The sequence below is a fragment of the Nymphaea colorata genome, chromosome 2 (assembly GCF_008831285.2).
Source record: "Nymphaea colorata isolate Beijing-Zhang1983 chromosome 2, ASM883128v2, whole genome shotgun sequence".
Taxonomy (NCBI): Eukaryota; Viridiplantae; Streptophyta; class Magnoliopsida; order Nymphaeales; family Nymphaeaceae; genus Nymphaea; species Nymphaea colorata.
In genome coordinates this window covers 8,646,787-8,659,231 of record NC_045139.1, presented here as the reverse complement: position 1 = coordinate 8,659,231, position 12,445 = coordinate 8,646,787, and the positions used below count along the sequence as shown (strand labels likewise).

Below are 12,445 nucleotides of genomic sequence, written 5' to 3'. Positions count from 1 at the left end.
CCCAATGCCTATGTTCAAACTCAACCCAGGCTTGAGAGCAAAGCAATCAGGAAACCAACCTCATGTCCCACGCACGAGAGGGCCTCCAAACTAAGGCTGCTGCTGCCGGGTACCCGACTCGACTCAGGCCCACGTTTGGGCCCAAGAAAAAGGTACCCGAGCCCACTCGAGCCGGTTCGGGTGAGTCAGATAAGCTCGATTCAGATTCAATAATTTATTTTTTAATTTTTTATTAATACATATATTTATAATAATTAATTATAATTAATTATATTTATATATTATTTTATATTAAAATATATTTTTAAATTTAATCGAGGCAGATGCTTGGGCTCGAATCTAACCCAAGGTCGGTTTTTAAATGTTGGGCGGGCCCGGGCCCGGCTTCTTACGGCCGTGCCAGGCGGAGCCAGGTGGATTTTACCCTCGACATGGGTGAGACGGGTCATTGACCAAACTATGAGGCCTATTTCAGTAATCTGTTAACGGGTATTGGATCTCCGTACCCAGCATTTGATTTCATAGAGGGTATTTAAACTCCGGTTGCGTCTCCAGATTTTTATTTTGTTAAATCGAATAACAAAAAGCAAAGGGGAAGCGTCGCTGTCTCTCCCCCCGCCTCTCCCCGTTTCTGATCTTATCGAAGAGGAAGGGAAGCACAAGGAGCGTGGAAGAGGGGAAAAAAAAAAAAGAGGAAATTTTCTTCCTTGTTTTCTTGCTTAATTTCTTGGATTTCATTCCCTGGTGAGGTTTCTTACTTTCCCAGTCGCTCTTCATGTTATCCTTTTTTTTTCGTCTCTTTTGTTTGTGTTTGATTTGAGTTGGAATTTTTGTCTTCTTCCAATTTCCCGGTTTATTTCCGGGGATTGTGCTGTTTTCTAGTGTGTGATTTCGGTTCGGGTTTGGGGATTTGCAGGGAGAGGGGGTAACTGGGGTTTCTGTTTCGGTTGGGTAGGAGGAGAGTGGAATTGTTGCGATTCTAAGGTTTGGGGAGAAAGGATGAGGGCGGTTTGCGAGTAGGGGAAGGGAACTCTGGACTTTTTGGGGTCGAATTTGTACGGGAGCTTGATTTGGGTGTTGATTCTAGGGTTCTTGCAGGGGGCTTTGATGTCGTTTTATCGGGAGGAGGACTTCGAGTACATGGCGGACGAAAACGAGAGGGACGAGTTTATGGACGACGTGGACGATGAGTTCCACGGAAGGGATGCGAGGGAGATGGAGAACGAAGACGAGTATGATGTGGTACTCTCTCTCTCTCTGTGACTGGAGTTGAGGAATCTGTATGCGGTCCAATTGCGGGGCTGTTCTTAATTATGAAAAAACCGGTTCTTTTGTAGCTCATTAGAGTGACCGATACGTCTGCGGCTCAAGCAAGGAAGGGCAAGGATATCCAAGGGATCCCGTGGGAGAGGTTGAACATAACGAGGGAGGGTTACAGACGCACCAGACTTGAGCAATATAGAAACTATGAGAACGTTCCCGCATCTGGCGATGTTATGGAGAAGGTGGGCCTTTTCCTTTTCCCCCGTTTCTTCTTTCCCTATCCCATACATATATTTCTCTACTTACAATTTATTGCATGCCGATGTTGGTGCAATGAAATTGTTGACATCCGTTTTCGTTGACTGGCTTTTACTGCTGCAGGAATGCAAACAAGTCTCGAAAGGTGGGAATTATTATGAATTTAGGCATAACGCAAGATCGGTGAAGTCCACGATTCTTCATTTTCAGGTTACTGTTCATTTTTATGAGTTGTAACTTTTCTTTCTTTGAATAGGCACAACGCGAGTCATTTTTTTTCCAGTGGAAATCTTTTTCTTGTTTGAGATCATGCTTCTGGAGAGGATATTTAATGCTGATTGTTTGCGTGAAAATTTCGGGTGTTTCTCATGAATTGCTTTTGTGATGAAATAGTTTTTTAAGTGTTCTTTTTTTTGTTCATGTCTAATTGGCTTCTACTCTTCCATGCATCTACAACATAACAACATCGTTGGCATAGGTTCTTGTTATCCATATACCTGGTTGAATTGAGGCGCATTTTGTTTTGAAGAACTGCTAATAGCCTAATACTCTTACTTTGATTTCTCATAGGACATTAATTGTGGCTAATGAATTTGCCTTGTTTTTTGTTTTAAATTTTTAATTCTGCCAGCTGAGGAACTTGGTCTGGGCAACGTCAAAACATGATGTATATCTAATGTCGAATTACTCGGTGATTCATTGGTCATCATTAGCTTGCACTCCATCGGAAGTACTCAATGTTTCGGGACGCATTACACCTGCTGAGGTTGTTCTTCTGCTTCTTTAGCCCCCCCTGATTTTATGTTCACACTGCAATGCGTTTTTTTCATTTTGTTACTCTGTTCTAATATGTTTTGCAGCTTTGCTTAACTGCTTCTCATGTCCAAGCCGTTTCTGTGTATTTTTTGCTCTAGAGATATCCTGGAAGTTTGTTAGAAGGTTTTTCGCAGCCACAAATCAGCACGCTTGCTGTCAAGGATAACTTACTAGTAGCTGGTGGGTTTCAAGGAGAGCTAATTTGTAAGGTATGCCACTTTATTTCAGTCTTCATGTTCTGCAATAGGTTGTTTGTGCAATGAACAAAAATGCTAAGCGTGGGGAATGGATGGTGGTGGACTTTAGATTTCATTTTTCTTTGGGTTTACATTGTCTTGTAGAAGCTAAGCTTTCTGGAACAAAGTAATATTTGCATATGACAAGGGAGATTTCATGGTAGCTGTTGGACAGGTTTGAGAGAGAGAGAGAGAAAAAGAACTTCACTTGATTAGCCTAATCCCACGTTAGTATGGGATTAGGGTTGGTCACCAAGAATTACATAACAGTTCACAAAATAAATGATAAATATTAAAGAGAACCCCATGACCTATAAATAGTTGTTAGAAGCTCCCTCATGATATAATAATAACTCTCAATGCTCCTATTCAAGTTAGAGTATAGATGTCAATCATGTTCAGCTGGTTACAACATCAGGTGAAATCAACTATAGGAAGAAGCTTAGTAAGCACTCTCAATGCTCCTATTCAAGTTAGAGTATAGATGTCAATCATGTTCAGCTGGTTACAACATCAGGTGAAATCAACTATAGGAAGAAGCTTAGTAAGCACATCAACTACTTGATCTTCATTCAAGACATGTGACTCATGCTTGAACTATATCTTGGATATAGTGACTAGTGACAATCAACCTCTATATGCTTGGTCCTCTCACGAAAACAAGGTTGTTGGCAATATAAGTTGTTGTCCTATTGTCACACCTCATCTCCATGGGTAATTTTACGTAAACTCCTAAGCTAATAACCATAGATTTCACCCATGTCAGCTCAACCGCAGTTTGGGCCATAGCCCAAAAGCTAGTGGTAGACTTTCTATCATCAATTGACCCTACATAGTCTGCATCAATATCTAAGGACTGTCCTCTGTGAAACAACAACCCTTTGCAGAGAGACGATTTTAGATATATTAAGACCATCATGGTTGCATTCCAAAGGACTTTTCTGGGCTTATCCATAAATTGACTCAACTTCCCGACAGCTAGATCCCCTGGGTTTGTGTCTAGTCCTTAATAGCCATGATTTTGCTCCTCCTCTATTTTGACTCCTTGCTGTGTGATTGTGTGGCTTAAATAGGTGACTTGTGGGCTGTCAAAAAGACATTTAGAAAGCTTAGTGTAAAGCCTATTATCATGCAGCAGTTGCAGTACTATCTCAAGATGTTTCTTGTGCTCCCTGAGCAGCCTGTTGTATACTAAAATATCATAAAACTTGTGCAAATGGGACTGAAAGGCATTATTCATAAGTGTCTAAAATGTAGCTGGCACATTAGTTAAGCCAAAGGGTGTTACCCGAAATTTGTAGTGGCTTTGGTGTGTCTGAGGGACATCCACAACTGCCATTCGTATTTGGTGGTAACCTGCCTTGGAATCTAGTTTGGAGAAAATTGCTGTGCCTTGTAATTAATCTAGAAATTCCTCTATTATAGGAATTGGGCACTGGTTTTTTACTGTTACTGCATTCAACACATGGTAATTGATGCAAAAGCACCATGACCCATCTTTCTTTTTGACTAGCTTGTATAGTTCCATCATTCAGCATTTCAGCCATTAATCTTTCACTTTCCCCTTCATTAAGGCCTGAGATTGACAGGCTTTGCACCTAGCTCAATGTTGTTTCTATGATCAATATCTCTGGCTAACGGTAACCCTCGGCCTTTAAGTTGCTTGAATACTTACGCAAAAACTATAATTCCTAGTTGCAAAAAAATGCGGTATAGTCTGAGTGGAAAACTCACAACTTGCAGCAGTTTCTTCACTTTTGCTCATGAGAAGAAGGTGCAGCCTAATCGACTGATGGCTGATTTTATTGAATTTGCACTCTTTTTCCAACATTGCTGCTTATAGGGGTGCTGCTTGAATCATGATTTCTCCTTAACCTTAACTTTCATTTTCATTTCTACAAAATTCCACTTGACACTGTCCAGGTGTTTCAGCCATTGCATGCCGAGCACTACATCGGCTCCACCCATTTCCAGGGGATAGAGTTCCTCCAAAAATGATTGTCCTTGCACCTCTATCGTTTCTTGAGGGCACTTGCCACGACACACGAGCGACCCACTGACCCCAACGACAACTTTAAATTCAGGCTGTCCCATTGTGGTACAGGTATACCCACACATTTTCGTAGTCCTTCCACACACGAAATTATGTGTTGAACCAGTGTTCACCAGAATATTTGCGCTTCAACCATTTAGACGTCCAACCACCCGCATCGCTTGAGGTATTTTGTCTCTGATCAAGGCGTGAAAGGATACTGTCAATGGTCGATGTGCCCTTGTGGCCCTATTCCTTTGTTTGTGGTTGCCTCACCCAATTCCTTTTCAAATGACCATATGCAGCCTTATGCATGCATGACCTGGAGTCCACTTTTCCTATAGTTGAAACTTGAAACACAAGCCTCTATGTCGTCTATCCCTTATCTGTTTAGGGCTTAATTTCCTCACTATGGTGGACTTACCCTTTCGGTTGTCTCTCCTCTGATTTGGGCAAGGTTGTCTCTCCTCTGATTGGGCAAGGTATCATTTGTTTCCTTAGGCAGCATAGCAAACTTAAATGCAGATTGGCACCTCTCTTACCATTCCCTAGTTTGACGACCTTTTCTTCAGCAATTCTAGCCAACTCAAAGCTTTCCAACCGAGATTGAGGCCTTGCAGCCTGCACTTCTATTCTGATATCCTCCCGCTGTCCCCCAATCAAAATGCAGATCAGTGCTTTCGATGACCAACCTCTGACCATATTGTTTAATTCCTTGAACTCGGCTTGAGGACCACAGTTTCTTTCTGCCTGATTTCATACAACTCCACATTATAATCTAGATAAAGCGAGAGACCAAATCTGATGAAAAGGGCCTCCATAAATTTGTTCCCAACTGGGCTTGCCCTACTGCGCAATCATCCATTGCCACCTATTTGCATGTCCCCAAAGGTGAATTGCGACATGATTAACTCGTTATTCCACTGTAACACACTAACATTCAAAAATTGCTTTGCATGAAAGGCGCAACCGAGTGGGTCTTCTATTGCAAAATGAGGGACTTCCATTTTTGATGTCTTGAAGGGATGACTATTCTCCCCTGTTCGTGTCTTTGTTTCAGGAAAAGAATGGTTTTCCTAATCTCCTTGGTGTAGAGGTGGTCGGTTGAGAGAGGGACACCGATTTCCTCGACCACCCAGGTGCTGGAAAATCAAGGTGTTCTAAGGAGTAGAACAAGGGCTTACCTTTTCTAGAACTTCATGAAGGCCTTGAACGTTTGTTGTGTTGCCAACACGTGCTCGACCTTCTGCTCTACCCTTCCAATCCTTGGTGGTCTCGAGCCATTGTCTCCAATCTCTAGAGCAGCATTCCTCTTCAGTTTACTTCTTGAAGCTTTTCAACAAAGAAAGAGCTATGTCACCTAGGTGCGGGGCGCCGGTGCCCATGCGGCACATCCCAAAAAATTTAGGTGCGGCGGTGCGGCGAGAATATTTATTTGTTATTATTTTATATATATATATATATGGACACACACACACACACATATAAGAATTAAGAAATTTAGAGTGTACACTATAGTCTATACACTCTACGCTACGCACTTTATGGATAAATTATATATTACGTACTTATAAGTTATAATGTATTGTGTATATGAATGTAACATATTAAGAATTAACATGCTTACAAAGTACAAACATTAAACAAGTGAAATGGAAAAAAATGTTAAACCTTCCTTTTAACGCTAAAAATCTTTAAAATAAAAAAAATATAAAAAAGGACAAAAACAGGCTTGATGAGGTTTGACTGCACCCGACTCGAGTCAAACGCGAGTCGGGTGCATGTCCAAAATGGACAAAAATGATCGGGTGCTTTCAGCTGCACCCGACTCTTGTTGACCTGAGTCGGGTGCGAATCCAAGCCGCACCCGTACCCGAGTCGTGTCGACACGGGTGCAACAGTCAAATTGCAGCATCCAGGTGACTTAGAGAAAGAACCTCACGTCCCGACATAGTTTCGACTTTAGTGCCTGCTGTAATTGAGCTCTGATGCAAATGATAGCACCCTGCAGCTATCTAATTTCCTGCCTATCAAGATAAGAGATAACAACAGCTAAAGCAACTCACAAGATAGGAATTATGGTTAAGTCCCCAGCCCAGCGAGGGATCGACTATTCATTAATCTCTCTGGATGCCTAAAACTAGCATGATTCACCTATTTATAGGTGATTACAAAATTGGGTCAGGGTCATGGTCCACTTAGGGGGGACCCAAATCCTATTTATGACAACTTGAGTGTTTTCCTCTATTGACCTCTAGGGACTTGGAAATTCCTTAAGGGTCTGTTGGACAAACAGAACAGTATGTAACTGTTCCATGAATATGACCCAAAGATTGGGGCAAATTCATGGAACACTTTGAAAAATGTTATATGAATCTGCCCCAAAGTTGGCGCAGATTCATGGAACAGTTACAAACTGTTCCATTTACCAAACTTCTAATTTTCCAATGGCTATGAATATGAATTCTGTTAAAATATTATTTTTTGGCAAACCTAAAGGTTTTATGCTAGCAAAAACTTTGTCACCTGGCCAGGGGGTAAGTTAAGACCTTTAAGCTCAACAGAATCAATTATTTGGTGAATCTCTTGGAATGGTCTGGTAGGTTTTCCTAAGAACGATCTGGTGGGTCTTCCTAAGCAGAGATTGCCTAATCCAGAATAAAAAAGGATGAGCTTATCCCTGATATGAGTGTGCTCTGCTCTTCTCCAGTACACAGTGGAATTTTGATTTTAGTGTATCTTGGCTCCACTCATGATGAAAATGGTTTTATGCTAGGCCACATTTTTTAGGTGAAGAAAGTCTTCTAGTTTTCTTCTTTATTGGTGATTGGTATGTGCCTCGCTCTACCTGTCTATGTAAATGGATATGTAAGGATATTTAGGTAAGATGATGATGGTCACCATCAGGCCAGTAGTTCATCACTTCATCCTCTTGAATGTCAAGCTACATTGTCATCATCAATTCAACATTCTTCAATATGTGAAATATTTCTATCTAAAAATGCCTATTGTGTCAAAGCTTGATAGTTGCAGTTGTATTTGGTATTTCCACAAATAGTGTACAATTTTCTGTGCTTTTTGGTGTTTTCTATTTTTGAATATTGTCATACCAACTACCAAGTATCAGCATCTCTACCCATGCGAAGCAGTTTGCAACCTGGTTTCGATCTAGCAGATGACCAGCAACCTAGTAAGCAATTAGCTGTGAAACCTTTGATTTTCTTACCTAATTTCTAGGAAGTTGCTCTTACCCAACTTTGAAATAAAAAAACTCTAACCCTTTTGATTCCATCATTTTTTATTCATCATGGCATTGCTAGAGACCACTTTGTGTGACTTTTCTAGTGATCATGGATAATATCCTTTCTCTTAGGCAGTTCATCTTTCTGAAGGACATGGTTTGTCTAAGCTCCCTTAAGTTAGTCCTTAGTTACTCATTGGTTCTGTTGAGGGACAGAAGATGGTTTTTTAGGCCTTGCTAACATTAATGGTGAGGGTAAATGGTTTGTGATCTGAAAACCCCATGTGATAGAGCTACTCAACTGAAGTTGTATTGCTACTTGTAAGTAATCATTGTTGGTAATAATAGAACATTTGTGTACTTCACCTTGAGATTTAAAAACTGCTGATGATGTAATGCCTTCTTCTCCTTAGCTTACACGGCTTCTGACGTAATTTATTCTCTTGCAATCAGCAACTGGAACAGGAAGGGGTTAGCTTTTGTAGGAGAACAACATTTGATGATAATGCTATTACAAATGCCATTGAGATATATGACAACTTGAGGTAATTCTGTGCTAGATTTTGATTGGTTCATGGATAAGATTGTTTGATTAATATGGCAGCTCAATCTTTTTCTGTTATGATCCCTTTGGCTCTTTCCTAGTGGCAACGTGCATTTCATGGCCTCGAATAATGATTGTGGAGTACGTGAATTTGAAACAGAGAGGTTTCAGCTCTTGAAGCATTTCACCTTCCCTTGGGCAGTAAATGTAAGACCTTATCAGATCACATATACTTTCTTTGTTTTATGTTAGTGCTTGGTTTGTCGGTTTGTATTGCATATTGGTTGCTAGAGTATCTTGTTGACAATGTTTATTTGTGTGGCAGCATACATCCATTAGTCCGGACCGTAAACTTTTGGTAGTTGTTGGTGATGACGCAGATGGATTACTGGTGGATTCACAGAGTGGAAAGGTAATGTAATTTCACAAATTACTCAAATTCTTTATAGCTCATCTTTAACCTACTAACCTACTTCGGTAGAAGATCTTTTTCAAAATGTTTACATGAAAAAACATATTTGCTGTGCATTTTCTAGGGCTGCATGTTAGCATTATCTGGAAACATTCTTCAAAAATTTTGTGTTTGGCTTTGTGTATTTGACCTCCATCCAGTTCACTCACATGCCTCCAGAAGGGGAATGCTTGAAGTTCCAACGACAACTTGGATCTCCAAGAATAATCTGATTTTCCTTACCTCCTGATGTGTAGCCCACCCTTCACATGTTGATGAGTGAGACCATGCTTGGATGTCCTCAGCACCATGTCCAAGTTGGGTTGCATCCCACATTCATATGCTTCTGGTATATCTTTGAAGTAGTGGTGTATCCTTCATTTAATTGGATAGTTATTAGATTGTTGGACAACATCTGTCACTTGGTTAAACCGTTAAAGGACGGAAAGGGGTTGGAAGTAAACCTGTGGAGCTGGATATGCGTGTGTGTATGAGAGAGAGAGAGAGACTGTGGCTATGTCATTTGCCTCACACGCTCACTTTTCCAAACGTTTGTCTATACATTTGAACATGCCATATGGACTTTCAGGACAGCTGAATTTCATTGTCAATATTAAGTGACCTCAGTTTTGCTTGCTATTGCCTAATCCACATCCATCTGACCTTGCAGACTGTGTCGCCGTTGGTGGGTCATTTGGACTTCTCCTTTGCATCTGCTTGGCACCCTGATGGCTGCACATTTGCTACGGGGAACCAGGACAAGACATGCCGTGTGTGGGACATCAGGAATTTGTCTTCATCTATTGCAGTCTTAAGGGGAAATTTGGGTGCTGTGCGATCGATTCGCTACTCTTCAGATGGGCGATTCATGGCGGTAGCTGAGCCTGCTGATTTCGTGCATATATATGACACTAAGATGGATTGCAAGAAGCGTCAAGAAATTGATTTCTTTGGCGAGATTTCCGGTATCTCTTTCAGTCCAGACACAGAGTCGCTTTTCATTGGGGTGTGGGATCGAATTTATGCAAGCCTGCTTCAGTACAGCAGAAAACACACTTACAGTTATCTTGATTCGTTTATATGATGCGGCTGTTGGATATAGGAAGGCAGATGCTGAGGGCAGTGGTGATAGTTCTGAGATAACGATCAGGAGCTGCCCTCTTTTCTTCATTCTCAATGAATGAAGACTTTGCGTCTGTCGGTCAGCCGGTGAAAAATGTACAGGGCTTGTGTATAGAGAAAGTTCTCCACTGTAAGTTGCGGACCAACTCGAGAGGGTCTCACTGTTCCTATTGTGGATCTTAGAAAGAAGGTTTGTCTTTTTCAGGAATAAGCCTTTTATGATGCGTTATGTCAAGTTGGTACAAAATGGATCATTTTGATTTGGTCGGTGAGTTGATCGCAGTGGTGTTAATTTACTAACCGGTTCGCTCGACATCCCTCGGCTATTTCTCTGAACTCGCTGATGTCCCCACCGTTGAATGTGTTTCTCAGGCCGCGTCAAGTGTTGGGTGCCCTGAATTTGGCGCGTCATCTCGAAGACATTTTTCCGTCCAAACACTTTATCCTGTAGACATTTGAGCCGAACACTTCATAGATGGACTTCACGTCTCTGCAAAGATCAGTTTGTAGGGTGGGCAGCTATAGGGCCTTACTCCCATTGACGATCCACATTAAGATATGCTTGTAAAGTTGATGTACTTCACTTCTGAATTTCCCTCTCTTTCTCTCTCCATCTCTATCTCTCACATAAAATGACTAGAACATGGCTAAACTATTTTGCTTTTTCTCCCTTACTAATGCGACTTGGTCTGGCTTGCAATATGTATAGATTATCTAACTTCAAACTGAGTTTTACTTCCCTGGCACACGTCGTGATGATGTAGATTCTTACATGCTCCCTGGGAATCGTTCGCGAAGTGTCCAAATCGATTCAGAGTGATTCCTGTAACTTTTACCCAAAATGAGATTTCAAGTCTTCAACAGAATTTATCAATTTGCAAGTGGGAGAAGCGGTCATGGAAAAGAAAAAGGGAAAAGATAGTGACAAAAAAAAGAAGAAGTTGAAAACAGTCTCAAAAAGAGACCAATTGAACTCATTATATGTGTGTATGTATAGTGGTCAATTTAAATAATTGAATTTCTTTAAAATTTTGGTATCTTTATGAAATTTAAAGTTGTACATAAATTGTTTATATTTATTTCGTCCGGGTCGAACAGACCCAGCGGCCAATTCTCAAAACTGACGTGTTTGTCGTTCCTGATGGCCTGCAGACTTCATTCCAAATTGTTCCAACATCCATCATTTTAAGTGGGAGATAAACTCTAAGGGGCATTTGACAACAAAAACAGTTTCATAAATTTGTTACAAAGATTGGGGCAGATTCATGACAGTGGACAACTTCATGGCAGAATCTGCCCCAGGTGGGGCATTGGTTGTGTTGCATAAGTGCATTAGCAGTGGCAGGACGGAAGCTCCTAGCAGATCAATGGTACCTAAATATGTTCTATAAAATGACGACTTGTTGGAGGTTCCCTTGTGGTTTACATGGAATCGAGTTGCCTGGTTCTTTCGCAATTGCCGCAAAGTGCTTAGCTGTTTCTTGATCCTCATGCCAAGAATCGAGATCGACCCTCTTTCACTAGCATCTAGTTGGAGGTTTCCTTGGAATTTCGGCCGATTTTGGCAATGGGAGGAGTTGGATGGCGGTCTGAAAGTTGATTGAATTCGAGTATTGCGTACCAAATTCGACATTGTGACTTCTGCAAATTTAACGATGCTTGCGAGTGTGCTTTGTGGAGATCAACGGGAGGCCCAGAGTCCAGTCGATAAAAGGATAGACGGATCGCTACAAGTGTGAATCTCTCTACGTAGATGCCTAAGGAAGAGTTGTTCTTAAGAAAATCGGTCATATCTCGTAAAAGCTTGGCGTGTTACTTCCACAGGAGTCAAGTGAGAACATCCCTGAGAAGGTGACGGCAAATGGTAGCACCTCTAATATGCAATTGTCATTGTTGATCGACAAGGAAAAATGTTGTTCAATGTAGGGTAACATCTGAGAAGGGAAGGTCTCCAAGCGTGTAGTCTCCGAATTTTTGCTTAAACCCTTCTTCAAAGCTTTTCTCATTCAAGGCAAGTGTAGGAAAGGTAATTGGATTCTTCCTTCATTCTAGATCTTCAGAGGGTGGCCTCCAAAAGGATGGGTCATTGAAGATTCTCTAGATCTTAGTTCCACAGACATGAATTCATGAGGGTACCCACTGAAGTTCCTGTTAATTCAAAAAGGAGTGTATTCTCTGTTCTGCTGATCCTTCCTGACAATGGTGATCTAGAGGATTTATTGTGACCCTAGCCTGGAATGTAAGCATGGGGGACTGAGCTGGTGTTGAATGAGCTCTGTAAATGATGAATTTACCACAGATTCTCAGCTGGTTATTTCCTGACAATGATGATTGGAATGTGAGGGGCCTTGCAAAGAAAAACCACTAGCAAATTGGAGTTGTCTTTTCTGCAGATATGAACCTTCCGTTTCGTTGTTTGTTCCTAATTAACTCGATAGAGTTATTCAATATTCTACTTGTATTTGCTGATGCACCCAATGCA

At 41.2% G+C, this 12,445-nt stretch overlaps 1 protein-coding gene across 2 annotated transcripts; it reads left to right on the top strand.

The window, feature by feature from the left end:
• The first annotated feature begins 562 nt into the window (after positions 1–562).
• LOC116248051 (uncharacterized WD repeat-containing protein C2A9.03-like) lies at positions 563–10,217 on the top strand. 2 transcript variants are annotated; one of them, XM_031620626.2, is made up of 10 exons: positions 563–744; positions 1,099–1,242; positions 1,338–1,505; positions 1,645–1,731; positions 2,153–2,287; positions 2,436–2,546; positions 8,300–8,391; positions 8,492–8,597; positions 8,716–8,802; positions 9,512–10,217. In XM_031620626.2, the coding sequence occupies exons 2-10, from the start codon at positions 1,108–1,110 to the stop codon at positions 9,923–9,925; spliced, it is 1,335 nt and encodes a 444-aa protein (XP_031476486.1). In that variant the 5' UTR covers positions 563–744; positions 1,099–1,107; the 3' UTR covers positions 9,926–10,217. The 2 variants fall into 2 exon arrangements, with proteins under 2 accessions (XP_031476486.1, XP_031476485.1); XM_031620625.2 differs by having other exon boundaries at positions 1,088–1,242.
• The last annotated feature ends 2,228 nt before the right edge of the window (positions 10,218–12,445 follow it).

Bases quoted from the DNA above. Each gene is read 5' to 3' on its own strand.
- LOC116248051 (XM_031620626.2), top strand. From the start codon at position 1,108: ATGTCGTTTTATCGGGAGGAGGACTTCGAGTACATGGCGGACGAAAAC. The intron at 2,288-2,435 runs GTTGTTCTTCTG...TTTTTGCTCTAG, and splicing joins GACGCATTACACCTGCTGAG to AGATATCCTGGAAGTTTGTT. The intron at 8,392-8,491 runs GTAATTCTGTGC...GCTCTTTCCTAG, and splicing joins GAGATATATGACAACTTGAG to TGGCAACGTGCATTTCATGG.